At 35.8% G+C, this 21,302-nt stretch overlaps 1 protein-coding gene across 2 annotated transcripts in view; it reads right to left on the reverse strand.

Moving 5' to 3' along the window:
* Positions 1 to 3,888: 3,888 nt before the first annotated feature.
* Positions 3,889 to 21,302, reverse strand: part of SLC30A9 (solute carrier family 30 member 9) — a 33,511-nt gene continuing 16,097 nt past the window's right edge. For both annotated transcript variants that reach the window (XM_039698829.1, XM_039698830.1), the window contains exons 14-18: positions 21,162 to 21,269; positions 20,084 to 20,249; positions 14,608 to 14,737; positions 11,599 to 11,712; positions 3,889 to 10,132 (exon numbers count right to left, since the gene is read on the reverse strand). In XM_039698829.1, coding sequence (XP_039554763.1) covers positions 10,088 to 10,132; positions 11,599 to 11,712; positions 14,608 to 14,737; positions 20,084 to 20,249; positions 21,162 to 21,269 — 563 coding nt within the window. In that variant the 3' untranslated portion in view covers positions 3,889 to 10,087. The remainder of the gene's footprint in view (positions 10,133 to 11,598; positions 11,713 to 14,607; positions 14,738 to 20,083; positions 20,250 to 21,161; positions 21,270 to 21,302) is intronic.

Here is a 21,302-nt window from a genome sequence, read left to right on the forward strand (position 1 = left end):
GTTTATGGAGCTCAAAAAGAGACATTAGGTCTAACAGCAGGGCATATGGAAGGGGATAAACATGAGAGGTGGGGCCGGGCAGGCAGAGGGAAGGGGTACAGAAGAGCTACCTGGGGTGGGGAAGAACCAAGCCTCGGAAGTACCTGCAGTGCAACAAGCAGCACAGATGGGGAGTGTAATTGAATAATGTTGCATTTTAATCACTCTTTCAGTAAATACCTGTTAAACATACTGGTAAGGCAATGGCCAACCTGTGCTGCTGCTGTGCTGCAGTGCTGGTGCCCTCAGAAGTGTGGCCCATGCTCAGTTATATCTCTCCTGAGGCACAAGATGTCCCTGAAGAGAACTTCAAGGTCCAAGTGAGACACTGAACTTCATGCATATGAAGGTATTTCATTTTTACCTCATTTGCTTTGAACAAGCTCATATTATTAAAGTGTTTGTAATCTTATTAAAGTAAGATTAAATACTCACTTTGCAAAACCTTGTCCTCAAGAGTTCATCTAGGCAGGGTTTCCTCTGCCTCCTTCCCTCTGCTGAGGCACTGACTGAAGCCAGTGGACTGCCACTACCTCAGGCAGCATGGACAACAATACAATACTGACTTGCTGAGTTTCTGTTTGGAAACATGCACATCATCCCAAAAAGAACTCATCTTTCCCTACCTGACTTACTTGTGCTCATCAGTAACTACAAACAGTACCCCTGGGCTTCAGCACAAGGTGAGTGTGAATACAGCTCCAGGAAATCATCACGTGAATCTTGGTTATTGACAGAGCAAGCCAACACCACTGAGGTGACCTGACCACTCCTTCAGGCCTGTTTAAATCAGAGGCTCTGTCTTGGTTAGTTCCTAGTGAGTCCATACACAAGCAGCTCTGCAGGGATAAACCTTCCCTGCTGCACCAGGGAGCCCCTTGGAATACTTGGCAGATCTCATATATGACCTTGCCCTATGAATGCAAAAACCCTCCTCCACAGACCCTTCAACATCTGAAGCATAAAAGCAGCTTCCACTGCAAATGTATCACACTAAGGAAAAAAAAAAGCCACACCAGCAGATTAATTAGCTAAGTTGAGAGAAAAAAAATCTGACATGAACTTATACAACAATAAGTTGTATAAGGAAAAAAGCTAAAAAACCCTTTTGTCCTTAAAAAGGCTTTAAACTTTCCCACTCATCTGACAGATATAATTGCCTCAACCTAGGTTGTCTTTGTAGGAAAATGGAAAGAAACTGCTTTGCTAATGACTCAAAGTAGTTTCCCATTAGAAAAGTTAATATTAAATTTAGTTCCCATTTAGGAACAGGGTCAATAGTAGAGCAGAAAAAGTCTAATTAAACCTTTGAAAAATGCTTGGTAGCAATGTAATTGAAAAGCTGCAATTCTTCTTCCAAAATTATGTGAGAACCTCAAAGAGCCAAAACTTGAACTACTTATTGATGGAAAGAGGGAATTGTTATTTGCTAAAGGATAACCCAAAGAAGCAGAGCAGCAAGTTCCAATACAGTCTCTTGACAAACAGAATGTCTGGGAAACACCTGGGGTATCTTTCCCACCTACAGCATCAGGAAGATTCTTCCAGGCTGAGACATTTCCATGAAAAAAAATTGACCTTGGCACATTTGTAAACCCACCAAATTCTAGCCAGAGCACCCCTGCACATCTCCCTCAATGATCCAGAATTATCCAATTACCTACTCATCAGATGGAGCACCTGGAACATAGATATTGGAATTAGTCTTCTATACCTAAAACCCTTGTTTTGAATCACCTGGAAACTGAGATTCTACAGTAAAGGTCAAAACAAATTAAATCAGTGCAAAGCATAAAGGGAAAGGAGCAGAATGGGCTCAAGCCACAGCCTTACTTGAAAATTCTTTCTTGCCTCAAGGTTTCCAAGTTGTCCAAATTCATTAGCATCTTCTTTCACAGTTTTCAATTTTTATATTTTGCTGAGATGCTGAGAAAGTTGTCTTTCATGAGAAACATCAGTGAGTACCAATCTGCAGCCAAAGACACCTATGCACAGTTGCAACATGCAGAGACAGAGGTTCATATATGAATGCATTTTTATGTGCATCAAATTTAAGACAGATTTTCTTTATGACCACCTTGGAGAAAAATAAAACCCCCACATTTAAACCCTAAACTTAATGCTTTGTGTATCCAGAGAAGCCTGATTTAATGGTAAACTGCTGTTGAATCAGTATTTGGGGTAAAAAAAATACTTCTCTACAACACTGAATATCAGTTTACACTAGGGCAGTGAATAACATTTCAGTCACCTCAGGTATCAGAAAGTAAGATCTTTTCTAGATTCTCTAAGCCCAAATTCAGCATCAGAACTGAAGTCTAAATTTAAAAAAAATTTATAAAATCACAAAGAGCTTGGGTAAATCAATACTCATCATTTACTGGGAGCTGAGCTGGCACAACTTCTGTGAAAGCAGAAACTATGTCACTTTTCCTAGGGTTTTCAAAAAAAGTTTAATTCAAACACTAAAGGAAGGTTTAATTTTCATGATCTTTTAATAAGTCCCTCATAAAATATTTGCAAAGACAGACAAAACTCATTCTTGAATAGGACTTTTTAGATCACCTTCAACCAGCTGACTGCAAGGTCCCACTTCAACCCCCTACCCCCAATTTAACACAATTATTTTGGAATGGCCTTTCAATAAATTCCACAGACAGCAAATAAAGAAAGGATTTTGAAGATTCCAGGTTACGCTATGTGAAATGACAGAGCTCTCTCCCTCTTTCAAAGTGGCTCAGACCACTTGCTTGGTGGTCTAACAGCCCAAAGACAGCCCAGTATTTGAACGTGACCTCAAATAGACACGAGATGAGGCCCCCAAGTCTGTCACTTCTCTGCTCAGGTGGATCTTGTGCTATTTGGTTCATTAGAGAAAAAAAAACAAACACAACAAAACCATAGGAAACCAACAAACTTCCCTTCAGAAAGGGAGTCCCTTAACTATGAAATTAAACATCTTTAGCAATAAGGACACACAGTGCGCAGCCAAAATCTTTCCTGCAAAATGTTGCTTGACCAGTTTATTTCTGGTATCTGATACCATACAGACAAAAACCAATTTTTCAAGTTTCTCCAATTCATCAGCCAGATTTCTGACATTTTTGACTCTTCTTTCCAACCACATACAATTTTTTAGCCCAATTAGAAGTAGTTCTTCCCATAACTGGATAAATAAGCAGTTTTATTGGTATTAGTGATAAAAAGTGGCACTTAAGTGTACCAGACAGTACATTAAATCCTTTCTAAGCTGACTAATTTCAAGCTTTTTCTTAAGAGGCTTGGACAGCTTTGCTGGGATTGTGAAACTATGGTTACTATGCAAGCCTAACACATAAATCCAACCCTTTCAAGGAATTCTTCACACCCTTGACAGACATGTCAAGGTACAGACATGCAATCCATCTGTACCTTTCTACATGTCATCCTTGCACTGGGATCAGGACAGGTGTCAGGATGTCAAACCAGAGACAGGGCTAGTGGGGCCTCTGAGCCAGGCAGAAAGAGCTTTCCCAGTACTGGGGCAGGAACCCTCTTTGAGGGCAGGGAGTGAACTGGATGAAAGGCAGAGTTGCCAGTGAGGTGCAGAGAACAAATACAGAGCTTGGCCAGCCTGGGCATGTCACTCCCTCACCCAGCACACGCTGTTATTGAACAGTGTGTGCCAGCATCGTGAAGGCAGTGAATAACTAGCACAAATAGACAGACAGAACCTTTGTTTTGCATCCATAAAATAGTTATATGCAATTGGAATTCAGAAACGCAGGCAACTATCAGCTGCCTAAAGCCAGTGTTATTGCTTACTTTTCCAATTCATATAAAATTGCTTAAATTAACAGAACACGACCCTTACTGGCTATGCAACATTTTACTGAGTAATTACAACTTCCAGCCACGATACAGAATGTACTGAATTCAAGTATAATTACAAAACAAAGAACATATGCAGGTAAGTATTCCAATGTCTACACCTCACAAATCAAAATGACTTCCCCATACTAATATGGAGTGACCAAGACACAGAATGAAAAAGCCAATACACCAAAATGCAGGGCGTGGCGTGGGGAGGGGGCTGGAGAATCTGATTAAAAGGCTGCATGGAAAAATGGATTTTGGCTTTGACACTGCCCTTTGAAAGTTCTACCACAAGTGAAAAATCCTCACTGTTGACTTTCAAATTTAGTACCATCTTGGCAATAGCCAAAATGTTTTCCAAACAGTTTAGGCATTTTTCAAGCACTTTTCACACAGTCCTTTAGCATATTTAATTTGAAGAGAAACTTACAAAATCCCTCTTATATTACATCATTTATACATCACAGCTTTTTTTTTCTTCTGACTTCAGACTTGAAGCAGCTAATCACAACCTCAAAAGTTTTAAACACAGTCTAATTTTGTAATTTAGATTACAAAAAACAAATTTATGCTAGATTATGGACCTGTATTCCACTATTTTAACAGGCACCTCAGAACAGAGCTATGAATGCTGGCTATACAAAAATTTGACTGGGCTTGCTGTTAGTGTAACATTCATAAAAAGTAACCACGACCTTTTATTTTAATTGGTGGCTTTGATTTAGAGGCAAAAAATGTCCACAAGCACCCTATGTAATACAGAATATTTTCTGCCTGTTATAATGTGCTATAGCGTCTGTGGTATTTAAAAAACATCCTTTTCACATTACACTTTGAATGTTTTATCTCCTTTTCAGAATGTGATTTAATCAGAAAGCTTGCTTATCCACAGACATCTCAGCAAATTGAAAAATAAAGACTGATGTATTCATCAATGACTACAGTCCACTGCAAGAATTCTGCAGACCTCAGAACAGAGCACGTTCAGTATGGTGTCTCAGTCATCTTCTGTCTAAAAGAATCAATTAATTTTCTCTTTAATTCATTCCAGCTCCCACTTCCACAAATAACATTACTCACTCTCCACTTACCAAACACATACCTCACCAACAAAAACTCAGATTACAACATCACCCTTAGCAGCTTTCAGTGGACAAATAGGTTTGGCCCTGCAAGGCTGAACACCGTATCAGGACATCGTTAGACACGGTCTCTGACTTCCAGTATAGGGGGGAAAAAAAAGTTTTTGCTGGGGAAATTACTCAACTATCAGAATATTGGCAAAAGAAAGAAAACATCATCCTACCTAGTTTTGTACATTCTAATAAAAGATAATTTCTTACTGTTCTTTTCTTGTCCAGAAATAAGAAATAATGATTGGAGAAGTTTTTTTAGATGATATTCATCCTTTCCTATTTCCAGGTGCTCAATGTCTTGGGTCTTTTCCTTCCTTGGATTCTTTTCTTTTAATCATATATTTTTAGTTTCATTTCTTTTGCTTCAGCAAAGCCTGACTGACTGCAGTTTCTATAGACCATACATCCACTTACAGCTTCTGTTTTATTTTCCTCAAAGGACATACATTTCAAAAATTGAACTATTGTACTTTAGAGCCTGGATTCCTATTTCTTTTTTTATGTAATACAGTCTACTTTTGATCTTAATGATTTGTGTCTCACTAACAAGAAAGGAAAAATTACTTAAACTATGCAAACCCTCTGTTAAAAAAAACCTTTTTGGTACATCTCAACTCATTTACATTATGCAGGTAAACTGCAAGAGATATTAGTGGTACTCTCTATTCAGAGACAACAATAAGAATAGAAGCAGCATGATACTTAGGCTAGAAGGGAAAAAAGCATACTGTCATTTTATATTCACTTCTGTAAGCCTTTGGGTATGCACAGAAGGGCAGGTTTTGTACAGGAGTCAATATTCATCAATTGTTCTACCATGTCAAAATGCCTCAAGAACACATGACCAGAAAAGGAAACACTTCTTTTTTTTTCAAATCTCAAACAATATGGTGCTCTGGTTTCCTCTCTAAGGAAAACATTTAAGTCAAGTTTAGAAAAAGGATTAATTCATTGACAATTTTCAGAAATTGCTATAGACAACTGCTGTAGACAAAAATTTGAATAGACAAGAGCATAAAAACTCTTTGTATGAAGACTGTATCTGATGTACTTATCACTATTAGAGATACTTCTATAATGCATATTTTTTTCTTTGTTACAGAAAAAATAGCTAAAATGATTACAAATAAGGAGGACACAGGACTGCAATCAATGTAAAACCTAGACAAAACATACCTAAAAACATTCCTGTACTCTCCTTTTATCAAAGAGAGGGCAGTAGAAATCTCTCTAAAAATGAGTCTCCAGACACAGATGAAAAACAATCTGACAAGATCAGAAAACTTGGTTTTGGCTAACATGGTTTGTAGCTTTCAGAGCAGTAATCGCTATTCTTAACTATTAATGAACAAGAAGTACAGTACAAAATTCACAGACCAAGAGTAGAATTCAGCCCTGCTTTCAAAAACAAAGTGTTCGTAATAGCTTCTTCCTCGAAAAGTTAGAGTCACATAAAAAAACCAATAAAATATGTGTGGGAATACAAGGAAGGAAAAAAATAAGTCTTCCGTTGAAGGATGAGTCACAGGGAATAAAGGATGCGAACTTGTCCTTAAAAAAATGTGTTCCCCCCACTACTTCTGGACCAGAACACAAACCCCCAAAGAGTCCCTGTAATGCACTGGGGTGTTTACTACTAGCACTGTATCCCTAATAAATGCTTTAAAACTAGAGGGGAAAAGGGACACCACATCAAAAGCAGAATTCTAGTGTATAATGGAGACAATTTAGACTTGAAGTTCATTGCTGGGGGAAAGACAATCCCTTCAAAATTTTATCCTTCATGGAAAAAAAATTCTATAGAAAAATGTATTATTAGTATCCAGCCAACTTGGACTTCAAATACATTAAGATAATTCAGTATATTGGAACACTAAGACAAGCTTTTAAAACATTGCAAGTTTTACAGAATTATGAGTCACTGCACAGCATGTAAGAAATCTTCCACAAAGCAGAGAGGGCAGCCATACTTTGAACAAAATTTGAAAAAAATAGAACATGCAAGGCCAGTCTACAGAAATAAATTATTTTAAAACACCACACCTTAATTGAAAAAATCCTAGAATATAACTTTATTGTTAGATAAATCCTCACTTATTTCCTTAAAATCTGTAAAAAAACCCATTTTTAATTGCATTTGTGATAAAGAAAAATTCACTCCTCCACACATGTACAATTCTTTAATCTGAGGACTCTAGCATGTAAATGTAAATTTATTACCTAATTGTTTTCCTCAAAAACATTAAAATAAAAGCAAACTAAGTAGTGGACCCACATTACCTCAAAGTTTTGACTAAAAAGACAGTTAAAGAAAAAAAAAAGCAGTAAATGTGTCATATCTGTTAAAAACAATTTGTGAATTTTAATATATAAACTAAAATGTAACAGCTTGGAATTACTATCCTTTTTGAACCTGGCAGGCTCAATGAATCAGTACTTCCATCCAACTGCAGGACATGTAAACTTACAAGGTTCTGCCAAAACCAGTCTGCCTGCCTTTTTGCAGTACAGCACCACCCAGGCCACTTTAAAAAACAGAACTGGGTCCTCAGGTCAACAGTACTGTACCCAAAACCACTCAAGTCCTGGCATCTTGAATTTATCATATTGTGATGCTATAATCAGCAAACTAGGAGACAAGGGACACAATTCTCTCTTAGAATATAAACGAAAGGTGTGAATGGGTATTCTTCTGACTCAAATAAGGAAACTAAGATCAGAATTCAGATGAATTACATCTCCAATGAATTTAAAAAAAAAATTTTAACAGGCTTTTAGAGCAGATGTCTTGTAAGAATATAAGCTTATACCTCCTCTTGAAAATGATACAGGAACACCTTGCTAATAAGATAACATTTACTAAGCTTGCAGGGAAAGTTCTGCCCTGCAAAGTGCACACTGACACTACTCATTCATCAGTAACTCCAGCATGCAAACCACTTGGATCACATTGGCTGTCTTCACTAACCTCTGCAGGAAGAACATTTTCCCAGTTTTACTTCTCTTCAGGTTTTTGATTTCTGAAATATCTGGTTTATTAACGTGTTTATTCAAATTCAAAATCCATTTAAATATTCCAGGGAGAAGAAAACATGTTATGCATTACCAGATTCCAGTGCTCTTCATGAATAAGACTAATACCAGGAGAGTGCATACTGAGATGAGATGAATTTTACATAGAAGGGTGAGGAGAAAGGTAAATTATTTATAATGTGCTAAAAATATGCCTTATTTATTTGATATGGGAGACTTCCAAATTACCTTTAAACTGCATTTTAAATCATCAGGCTTAAATATATTAACTAGTTTTGCAATAGGAGAAAACCAGAAAAAATAAGCCTTCTTTTGAATTAGCCATAATAAGGTAATATGCTATAAAGAAGCCACCAGTGAAAAGAGATTATGGAAAAGGGTACCAAGAAGATCCTTTCACCCACAATTACTGTATGTGAGGCCCCATCTGTAACTTAACTCTGGAATGTTTCTACTTAAAATGACCAGCATGCAAAGTGCTTTGCAGTTGTCAAAAAGGCATGTTATTTTAAATTCTCCCTCTTCACTGCTAAAGTGACAACTAGTATGAAAAAAAAAATCTAAAATGCTTTTAGTGAAATCTGTACATATTGGTCTCCACAACTATTTGCAGCAATACTTATAATATCTTGAAGACTTGTGTTTTATATCAATATTTCTTCTTTCAGCAATTCAGCCATTATTCAGCAACTGAGTTACTAGGATGGTCTTATTACCACCTGTCACCCACAAGCAAATCTTATTTTACATTAAAGTGCATAAAGGCTTTTCCTCAGTGCTACTTAAATACGGTTATTTCACTTACATTTCAACTTGCATGTTCACTACTCATGACCTTATTAATAAAGACTGGGTCTCAAAGAATCTGGTACAACTTGAGTACCTTCTGCAGAAAGCCTCGAGACAATTGTACACAGCACTAGAATTTCACATTTCCAAGGTATAAACTAATCGCTTTTCTCTGATTGTTGAGGACCATTGATAGAATTACTCTACTATCCCAAACAAGCAAGGTCAAATTATACAAAAATTCAGAGTAAGTGGTTTTGAATTCAGGTAATAGCTAAAGGCAAATAAATTAAAAATACAATGTATTCATGTGTTTAATTATAAATAGATAATTTTTTTACTATTATATATTCCAGCTACATCTCTCGTATCTTCTAGCAAAGACCATATCTGGCAATCGAGTCTATTAAAATATAAAAAGCCAAAAATGCCAGGTAACTTTTAATAAGCACTACCATAAATATCTCCCAGATCACATCTGAAGATACTTACAAATAAGAAAACAAGTGTTAAAGTAGGGAAAAAAACAAAATTTAAAGAGAGGAAGTGCACCGAAATTTGTACGCAGTAATTTTTCACAGTAGCTCAATGCACTCTGGCTAACCCCACACAGCTGGCTCCTCCAAGGTGAAAAGCCTTGCTTTCCTCAAGTGCAGTTGCAATGGTGGCAAAAAGCATGTTTCCAGCTCATGGTACTTGAGATAAGGCCAGCGCCCATATGAAACAATTTATCTCATAGAAAAGAAAAACTGTGAAACAATCACACAGTTGAAATATTACAATTTAAGGTTGGCAGGTTCCACTGGAACAAACTCTTCCTAACTAATCTTAATATCTCCCAAGAACCTTTAATGATATCTTGAAAGAAGCTAAAGAAGTGCAAACAGACTGCAAAGGGACACAAATGGGAAAACTACATGTGTTGTATAGTTTCAGGCTGCTGTATTTGCCTAACTAAACCTCAAGTTGTAAGTTCTGAATTGCAGTAAATACACTTGGACTGACTCTCCTGTGGAATTTAACTCAAGTAGCTTTTTGAAACTGATTTTTCCATGGAAATTTTTGTCTGCAAGTCTAGAGCTCTTCCAGAACCAGAAGCAGTGCTAACAGTCCAGGAAGCCTAGGGCAAAGGAAGCGAGGTATGGTGCTGAGGTCACTGCAATCCCAGAAGCTTTTCAGCCCTTTACATCACTTCTTCCACAAGGTAGCAACATGAAGATTTCTCCTGTTCAAGTCTACAGTATCTCCAAATCCACATGACGAACATCAGGATTGCGTTGCTGAAATAAAATTTAAAAACAATATGTTGAAAATTTTCAAATACATTTTTGCACATGGTTACAAGTAATGTATTTCTGGTATGATGTTGTCAACTGGATAACAAATCCCCTTTCTGGGTAACATAGGGACTATTTTAAAATGAGGAAGAATTTCAATAAACATTGTCCATATTAAAAGGCATTTTTGGAAGGCTAAGTCATATTTTATTTGAAAAATACTTTCCAACATCATGGATATATTAGTTCTTATGCTTTATAAAGTATGGAGGAGTGCTCAATTTTAACAAGGCAGTAGAGTTTTATATAAAACTGTTCAGATACACATATATACACATATCTCACTTTCTTTAAGTTTTAACAGATACTTTCCTGAATAATGGGTAAGATTGCTGAAATAATTTGTTCTCTGCCACTATTTATAAAGATTCAGAACACTGTTTCTATTAAGAAATATGCATTTTCTGATATTATAGAAATAGGTTATCACCATTACATGAATTGTACAATCCATGAGAAAGTCATGACTTCAAAGATATCCAGCATGTGAACCTGACTAGTATATTTAGTAAAGCATATTCAATACCAACACAATCACTATATATATGCCTATACCAAAAAGCAGTATCCATGTTTATAAAAAATTTAGGCATGATCCTGCTCCTCAAAAACCATGCATGAAGAACTGATTCAGATGGTGCAATTAAAATCAAAAATAATATTTTGATTCTTAAACAGGACAACCCTAGGGATAGAAACTTAAACTAGAATATTTATCAAATATACCAAGCAAGAACAGACATGCTCTTGATTAGTGTCTCATGGTCAGAAGAAGCAGTCATAGCAGGACTGCATTTATCTGGGGGTCAGTATACTTGTAGTTCTGAATTCATACCAGGAAGGTATGACTGACAGCCCCAATATACTTACAAAATAAAAAATGGGAACAACCTTTTCTTGCATCAGCCAGAGGATATTTTAATTGCAGAATTAAAAAAAAAAAAAGACAGCTGAGAGGCTTTTGTAAAATAAAATAAACACTGTACAGCTTCAACAAGAGTGAAAGATGTTGAATGGCAGTCCCATCATCCAGAAATATTTGATACAATTCTAAGAACCAGTTTAAAAAAAAATTCTTTTTTACAGCCAAAACAGATCTCAACAGCCTATAAATAGTCTGGCATTGTGAGAATGCAGTAAAAAAGACAGATTCAGGTCTACTGAATGAAATTTTTTTCTATGTTGGTAAAAAATGGAACAAAAAATTTAATAAATAGATAAGTGGCAAAGTAAGGATTTGCTGGTGGCCAGAACTTAGATAATAATACTAGAGCAAGAAAATCTGCATTTGTAGTATCAACTCCCTTCCCTGTCTCATATTCACAAATTAAATCCCAGAAAGTAGATGCAGAGATATTGTTTCATATATATCACAGAATAAGCACTCACTAATAAGCAGTTAAATTTACCTTCAGGTCCTTCTCAAGTCTGTCTACTTCAGCTCCCAGCGTGTCAACGATATTCTCACCATGCTTAAGCATAAAGGCTTCTAATTCTTCAAGGGTTTTCACTTGCTGAATTTCCTACGAAGAAATTAAATTTAAGAGATGGAGATGAGGAAAAGAAAATAAAGGAATAGCACTCCAGAGGGTCTTGACATATTTCAAGAGGGAGGAAAAAAAAACCCAAACAAAACACTTCAGCTTTTGCCATTTACTCTGAAAACATCATCTGTTCTTGTGTCTCAAAGACACAGAAGAGTAGCATCTATTCGATGAAAACAGCTGGCTCTGTCATTACACCTGCATTAATACAAACCCTTCTTCTATCTTCAACTGATTTCCTCCTTAACTTTCCAAAGAAGTTTAGAGAATTTCATTCATTTTCTAGAAGTTTCTGAGGTATTCCTCACAGCAAGGCAGAGCAGGGTACCCCTGTGTATTCTACCTCCATTTTCTACATTCTTGCTATTCCATTACACTGCAGTCTCTAGGCATCACATAATCAACCCATCTGGAAGTCCACAAGGATGACAAATACTGCTGGAAGTATGACTCCTCCATAATATCGGAAACTTGAAGACAATTGACAGGAAGTCAGACTAAGAGACCAACAACATAACGAAAGGAATGAGATTGAGGAAGACAGGATGTTAAACTTCACTCTCCAAAGAGCCACAGACATCAGCAGCACCAAAGCAGGAACTACAGTACTGCCACAGTTGACAGGAAGTCAGACTAAAAGACCAACAACATAAAAAACGAAAGGAGTGAGATTGAGGAAGACAGGATGTTAAACTCCACTCTCCAAAGAACCACAGACATCAGCAGCACCAAAGCAGGAACTACAGTACTGCCACAGAATCATACAATGGTTTGAGTCAGAAAGGTCCTTAAAGATCACCTATTTGTGCCCTCACTGTCATGGGCAGGGATAGTTTCTGCTACACCAGGTTACTCGGCGCCCTATCCAACCTGGCCCTAAACACCTCAAGGGATGGGGCATCCACAACTTCTCTAGTCAACCTGTTCCACTGTCTCACCACCCTGGCCACCACAGTAAAGAGTTTTTTCTTATATCTACTTTATGTCTATCACCTTTCAGTTTAAAGCCATGAGCTTTGCTTAGAGGTCTCATGCCAACCTGTCTGGAAGACATTTGTCCTGTGATTTATCTCAGCTGAAGTATGTTTAGCATAAATAGGTTATTGCAAAAAAATACAAACTATGAAACAACTTATTCTTCTTGTGCATACAAGTGCATGACTTGTGCAGCAACTTCTTTTCCCTTCTCACCACTCTAAAACTGAAGAGGAATAATGTAATTGAGCAAGCTTAAAACATATCTTAACCACAATAACCCATGACTACAATAACAGCAAGTCTAAGAAGAAAAAAACCAAGGTAATCTAAATGATAACATTTCAACACATATTTCACAACTGCAGAAAGAATAACATTGACAGCAGTGCCAGCTGAATGAGCTGCTTATTTGAAAAAGTACAGGTCAAAAGGCAACCACACTGCCTTTGACTTCAGATGGCTGAAGTCTACTGAAAGGAGCTACCCTTCAATGATGTGTTTATAGCTGCCATGAGGTTACTACACGTAACAACAATGACCTGTGTAAGAAACAGTTGCTAACCTAGAATCAATCAGGAAGATTTTTCCCAACAATACTCCAAGTATTGTAAGAACTAGTGGAGGCTGTATGCAACTGCCAGAGGGAATAACAGGTAAAGAACAAAAGCTAACAAAGCCATGAAAAGAAGTGTACTAAAAACTGCAACAGCAAAGCAACTGGCAATCTAAAACCAGCCAACTTGCAGTGTCTCAGTGGTACAAAGCTGACAGCACTCTTCCTCTCAAAAATGAATTATATTGAAGTCCTGTAGATGAACAGATCAGACATTGCACTATACATACACATATCTAATTCCTATTTTGACATTAAGATGTTTTTAAAACTGGGATACTGACTTAATGATTTTAAAAATTGCAATGTAAAATTTAAAGGTAAACAACTTCTAAATCATGCTTAATGGGCAGACAAAATGCAGATATCTGTATTTCATTTTGAAAGGGTAGAAAAGAAATTTTTTAAACAAACAAATGTATATAAAAAAGGTACCAGTGAAAACAAAAACATTGTCTTGTCAAAACATTTTGCTCACTTAAAACTCTCCTTTAAATTTAGATAAATAATTATTTCATAATTCTGCCATATAGAATACAGCAGAATACATACATTTCTGTCTTGAAAAGAGGGCTTAAGAAAAGCTATTCTGAACTATACTGAAATCAGAGACTGACACTTACTAAAGATGGTTAATTCTTAAACATCATCAAAGTGCTAAATCACTGACACAGGCAATCCATATTCACACTGAATCTGAATGGCTGGACCTGCAAACCCCAGCACTGCACCACCAACACCCAGAGCAAATGGCTCTGCCAAAACGGATGCATATTTGCAGGTGACAAGCTTCTAGTTTTAACTGTAGATCATGCAATTCAATAAATGTATTGGAAGAATTATGGTCTCATCATTTTTTTTTAACAAATCTGTATTTTCTAACAAAATAATCACAAAATCATAGAATATTAAGAGTGGAAGTGACACACAAGGGTTATTTACTCCAACACTTATATGAATGGCCAGTGCAGGAAGCAAATGCACAACCTTGGCATTATTAGCACCTGGCTCTGACCACCTGAACCAATCTCAAGGGTAATGAGTTTTAAAAAAAAAAGTCTGCCTTCCTCCTTCTCAGGCCAAAAGTAGGTCTTTTTCAGCAGCACATAATACAGTTCTCTCTAAGTACATTCAAATGCTAACATAAAGAAAGAACATCTGCAACCCTTCAAAAGAAGAAGTGAAATGTATCTCATCTACTTGCAAGTCTAGGCTTTCAATTTTTCAAATTGAAAAGTAAGTATCAAATATTGAGGGTTACAAATGCAATTTTTTCTACTTACTTGTAGCAGCTGTTCAATATCTTGTTTTTCCAGGTAAGACCGAGTAACAACACGACCATCAAAGTCTACTTCTGCCTTGAATCTCACTTTGCTCATTCCCATGTCTGTGGCTTTAACATCATGAATTGCTCTGCAACACATACATTTTCAAAGACAACGTAAAACAACATAGAACAAACCACTAGCTAGTTTGACTTCTCATGTTAACAATACTGTCACCACAAAATGATCCTGTAATTTTAAAAGGTCATTCTTTGACAAAATAACCTCATTTTTCCCACCCATACTTCCATTAAATACTGATGTATGTTTAACTGGTTACATCACTTCCACAGGTTTCTGCAACACCAACACATCTATAAATCACTGCAATAGAAGGCTGACAACCAGAAGCATCACAGATTCAGAACTAGACTAACAGTATATTAAAAAAATTTCACAATTGAAAATGTGAGAATTTCTCCATTCTGCGTTAAAAGTTTAAGTCCAACTTATTTTCCACTGCAGAGAATTTTTCATGCACATACCTGACAGTATTTAATAGTCTTTAAATACCCTACATTCTGAGGAAAGGAACCTGTTGTGAATTAATAAAGGACACATTGCAATTATAGAAGTGTCCTTTCCTAAAGCTGGTAAAGGCATGATCTTTTGGAGAGTTTTCAAAAATACATTTGACTTAAGAAAAAGTTATGGATATTGTGTTTGGAACTCATTTTTGATCCTTCAGAACTATTAATCACAGCTTATCAAGATACACCTATTTGTAAATGCTGAAAATCTATATTTATTTAAAGGCTCCTAATAAATACTAGAACATGAAACCTCTAATGTTTATGTTTTGGTCCCTTGAAAAATTCTGGGTCTCTACAGAAGAGTTTTGTTCCAGCTTGTTGGACAAATTCTAATATGTGAATATATGTAGTAAACAACAAGCTCTTAATTCTTCTGGGATAAGAAGGAAACTCAGGACCAAGACATACTGTAATAAATTTCAAGAGTGAAATAAACACAAAATAAAAGACTTTATTTTTTTCTAATTACATGAACAAAAACTCAGTTTATCTTCAAAGGCAAGAAAATTTTAAATTGCCACTGCAGAGCAAGTTTCCATATTTCCCCATCAAGGTCAGAAAAAATAAGTTGAGACTAAAACACAGGACACAAATAATAAAAGGTTCACATTTTTTGAATTCTTGCTTCTGACATTTTCAAAGTAAAACAAGTATAAAAGATTTCAAAGACTTTTAGTTTTATTAATAGAAAAATACATTCTTGACTGTTTGGTAAATTCTAACACATGAGCAATGCAGCTCACTTGATGGAAAGTACCAAACTTTACCTTCATTTATTTGGCTAAATCATGCAATGTCACAGAATATGTAAATTTAGCACGCCCTTTGTCTTAAGCAAGTTTACTCTTCCCAACTAGAAATGCTTCTTTGAATGTTTATAAATCTGAAATAACTTCACAGGCAGTGCAGGAAGAAAGCAGAAGGCATGTGTGCTGGAAGGAGCCTGTTAGAATGAACAGCCAAAATAGAACAGGAGACAGAAACTTTAAGATGAGTAATCACAGGAAATTTTTACAGAATACTTCTTGTAATACTCAGGGTGGAAGAGAGGAAAGCATATTTAAAAAGAAACAGAACATGAACTAAATATAGAGACACCAAAAATACATTTTAGTAAATATTTAAGCAGATTAAAAGAACTATCAGCTTACTGGTAGCAATAAAGACTTTCCAGCTCCATTCCAATTCACACAACTATTCTGTGGGAAGTTATCAAATCAAAACAGTATAAATTGGAGCAAACTAGATGGCATCAAACTACCTCATTCCAAAGAGAATATTTAAAATAATAGATGAGGCTAATAAAGATAATTTGGAGCCATGTGATTAAAAAATATTGAAGACATATCAAGTGCCTATCAGAACTAGGCAAGAAGATAACAAGTGGTGTTTGAGATTCTCATTAAGAAGTAGCCTGATAAAATTCAGTGAAATTATGCATATTCCATAAATATGAAGGAAAACAGTCTACCTTAGTGCATATAATCTGCCCAGGAAAGATAAGACAGTGAGTCAGGAGGAGAAAAATCACTAATCATTCAAAAATACAAATGTGTGTGCTAAATCTTAAGTTACAAAGGTTGCTTATGGAAGCTTCTGCATGGTTAGTAGACACCATCAATTCTAACTAGGGAAAAGAGCAAGTTTCAAATTAATGAAAAATTTGTCAGAGAACATCAAGTTACTGGTTTTAAGCAAGCGGTTGTAATATTTTTGGGTTTTGTTCAAACCAGAATGACAGATTTTCCAGCACAACAGAAGCACCACTACACAACAGCTGTTACAATGAAATAAAATTAAAGATGAAACTGTCACTAAAAATAGCTTATGTCTAGGAATCTGTGATTAAATTCCATAAGAACAGAATCAGGACAGAGTCTGTACCACATCACATATTTTATTTCACAGTTATGAAGGGCTAATCTCCCACAGTTCAGTTAAGCTGAACACAAGAATGATTTATGCACCAAAGGTGCCAATGAGAGTTAAGAATTGAATGTTTGTATAGCAAAAATAAAATCAAATCATTTTCCAGCTGAGAACAACTCTGAAAGCCTATTCAGGATCATGAGTTAAACATGGGACACAACTAGAAATTACTAAGAAAAATGAAAAGAAAGGGGAAATTATAAAGTCCAACAAGCTGAAAAGAGAAGCAGAAGAAAATGTCACAGAGTGTGATACAAACCAACTTTTTTAAGTATATCAAAACCAAAGGATAACATGGAAACAAGCCTGCTACTAGACAGAAATGGAAAATTGTTACTGGTGAAACAGAATAGGAAAAAACACGCAGCAAGTGTCTTAAAAAAAAAAAAAGCAAGATTAGTACAACAAAGCATTTCCCTCGTTAGAGCAGAGAAGCATATTGGATATTTAAATGAAAGAAAATGCTTCTAATCCAACAGGTTCCATAATTTATATTCAAGAGTTAAAAGAACTAAGAATAACTGAAGGCAAATTAATTTTTCATCTTGCAATACTGATGAGAATTAAAACAAAAACCAGATTAACAACACTGTGCCAAAATTTAAGAAGAGTAAATAAGTCCATCCATTTAAGTGAGGACAGCTTCACCTGCCAACTGAAGGAAAAATATTTAGAAAGGTGGAGAGAAGAATTCTGTATTAAGAACACTAATTCCAGTCATTAAGATTATAGGCAATGTAGGTCTTGTCAAACAATTCTGTTATAAAAAAAAAATAAAGTATCAAGATTTAGTTTAAAAAATATCACTACCAGAGACTTATTTTAGTAGGACAGCAGTTATAATTAGCAGTTATTTTCTGATAATCAAATACTTCATAATTAGCAGTGGATCACAATGTTCAGGCAAGCTACTGCTGGAATAGTAACTTAAGTGTGGTGCTAACAGGGGCTCAGGGAGTAGATATCAGAGCCCCTGGATCCTTTTGTCAATTTGGATCTAAAATACTTTCTGATGAACACTGAATGATTCCCTAATAGATCTCCTGATTTGGCAAAACACATCTGAAAATAAACATTGCAAACCATGCCTGAATGAATAAGAGAGGAATATTCTGGGAGCAGCAACAGCAAAAAGCATTGCATTGAGAACTGAAAGCCCTGAAAGGTTGAAATAAAGAAGCAAATATTAGTCACTATTAGAAGCAGGCCAAATCAGGAGCTTTTTCTTTTACATTTGGTTTCAGAAGGATATGTAAGAGCACAACACTACACATCTCCATTTAAGAAAATGAGAGAGTTTGAATGTTCAAGAAAATCCTGACACTCCTAGAAGTCCAAAGCTTATGTTGAAGAAAATATACAGGTAGGCCTTGGAAGAAATACCTAATGTTAAAAGGCTTCCTCATTTCACTGCTATATTTTTTCCCTTATTTCAGCCTTTGGTTTGGTTTTTTTCAACTTTTTCTCCAAATCATACCTATCTATACCTAGTAACAAGCAAGGGTAATATAAGTTTACATTGCAGAGAACTGAGATTAAGACCAGGTGTCACCTTAGAAGATGTACATTACCCAAGCTAGAGATAGCAAGCTTGTAAGAACTCGATCAAAAACAAACTGGGCACAGAAAGGAATCAAAGCTGGTAACATAATGGTTCTAAGAAAGAGATAACTGAAGACAAAGTGCATACAGAGAGTATGATAAGCACCTAAACATGTTTCAGCTTCTAACCGCAAAGAAATAAAAATATGCTGTTTCTCACAAGTCTTTATTTCTTTTATTATTCATGCTTTTTTTTAAATTAAGGTACTTATTGTTTTTTAAAAACGTTTACAGCAAGAAGAACATGAACTAAGTCTGCTCTGTTGAGAAGTTAGAGCCACCTACAAAATGGACTACAATATAAAATGGTACTTGGCCTAGGAGAAATTTTATTATTTCATCCTGAGATAAGCAAAAGCCAACCCTGCACTTTGGAAAAAAGAACTACAGAAGTCATGTACAGAAGTCATGTGAACTCACCTACTCTAACACAGCACTGTTGACACATCCTTCACCATTCAGACTAATGCAGGGCCACCACAAATACTTAATTTACTGACATGTGAAAATTCTAACAGAATTCTATTCCAAAAAGGATTCTTGTTTAGCTTCTGGAATGAAGGGCACATCATCCAGACTTCTTGCTTAGAACTGTGATGGTGCCAGCACTTAGTTTCTTTCAAGTACTCTGGTATTATTAACTAATGGGCTTGGAGTTTTTCCCTCCACAGCTCAAAAATTACTACAAATAAAAAAAGCACTACAACACTTCAGCTGATTTACACAGAAATATATTCCTAAATCAAGATCTAAAAGAAAACAAGAAGTTTGCTTCTAAATCAAGGTTAATAGGGTAAAGCTAAAATAGCTCACTGAAAAGCATTTAAGCAAGATTTAGAATTACAATGAGCTATAAGTTTACTACAAATTGCAGACTTGCTAAGAAGGAGAAATTAGCAATGAGTTAATTTATAAGCATGTAATATGAAGAATCCATTGCATCATATACTACTGCAGCATGTCCTGTCAACAGGATTCCACACACTGAATATTAACAGTAACAGAATTTAAATATTTAGGTGCTAATAAACTATTCAAACAACATAACAGTATCATTTAAGTGCTTGCATTTCATCAATTTGAAAGTAGTTTTAAGTTTGTGATGGCTCTCTCATTAGTTCATTGTCAGTTCCTGTAATTATTGTGACAGAATGTATCTGCAATGCTATTTTAGCTGTTGAACACCCAAGAAATACAAGTATTCTTTTACTATAAGTTTTAGCACAGAAATAGAAGTTAGCAATAACAAAGACCCTAGAATCCTTATACAGAAGACTCCACACCAAAAATAATCTTACCAGATTTCTCTCATTAAATGTTTTCTTGCTTTTTGTTGTTTATAGTGGAGACTGAGCTGTGAAGGTCCTTACCTCACGACGGGATCACTTTCCAGTAACTCGGTGAGGCGCTGCAGCTGCTCAGGCTCAATGGATCGTCCCAGCAGCGCCTCCGTGTTCGTGTAGATCAGAAATGCTGACACAGTTCCCAACAAAGTTCCAACACCTAGAGACCCCACGCTGTCATAATAGGGGTTTCCTAAACAAGATATAGCAAATTAGTTTCACAGAGTACTTCTAAAAGATAGCAGAGAATTCTAATTTCACATTGAAAAGAGTTCATAGTTTTCAGGGGTTTTCTGGGTTTTGCTTTTTAGTGAGATTTTTTTGGTTGGTGGTTTTGGTTTTTTTTAGTCAGTAATTTATTTTACTTTTTTCTTTTCTTAATTCAGTGGAAATTTTTTCCTACTGAGGAACATGATGAAGCTGTTATGTTATGTTATCATAAAACAAAGGCTTAAGTCCCTCCTGTCCCTTGACCACTCCTGTCTCCTGCAGGACTAAATGAGTAAACTCGTCTGTATGTGTTTCTATATTAGTAAACATAAATTTATACACAAAGTTATATACACTGAAACATAGGTAGCAGAACAAAATGCAGTGTTCTTTCATTAGTAACTGAAAAATTTGCAAGTATTAAGCATTTCTACAATCATAGTACTTAATAAGTTTCAAACATTTATTCATGTTCAGACCTATAGAAATAGTACTGGTTTTGAAGTTGAGGAAGGAAACTAGAAATGAAATTTTAAAATTCCTTCTATATAAAAAGTGAAACTTGCAATTAAGTCATTAGAAGCCACAAGAAACAAAATTCCAATATTTATTCCCTTTAAAAAATGACTACTTAAAAAGGGATGAATAAGTAAACATCCCTCTTTAGAAAATTTAACTATGCAGCAAAGATGCACTTTGAACCACTTGGCATACAGATCATCTTACCTTTCGTAAAAAATAACTTAGTTTGTATGACAAAACAGCTCAAAAATCTGCTTACAGAGTACCAGTATCAGAAATTAAGAGCAGAGACATATTTAAGTCAACCAACATAAACTAAATGCTCTGTTCATATCATGCACAGGAAAAATCCACATTCTGTGCAGAACTTTACCTGTTAAAGAAGTCAGTCCCATACAGGTTGCAGCTACAGCCACACTCAGGACTGCTGCAGCATCCTCCAGTAACACCACATTGGTACTAGGGTCACGACTCTGCACAACTGCACACACAACAGAAAAAAGTTACATTGCTC

Source organism: Passer montanus, unplaced genomic scaffold (genome assembly GCF_014805655.1).
Source record: "Passer montanus isolate IOZ18808 unplaced genomic scaffold, ASM1480565v1 scaffold13, whole genome shotgun sequence".
Classification (NCBI taxonomy): domain Eukaryota; kingdom Metazoa; phylum Chordata; class Aves; order Passeriformes; family Passeridae; genus Passer; species Passer montanus.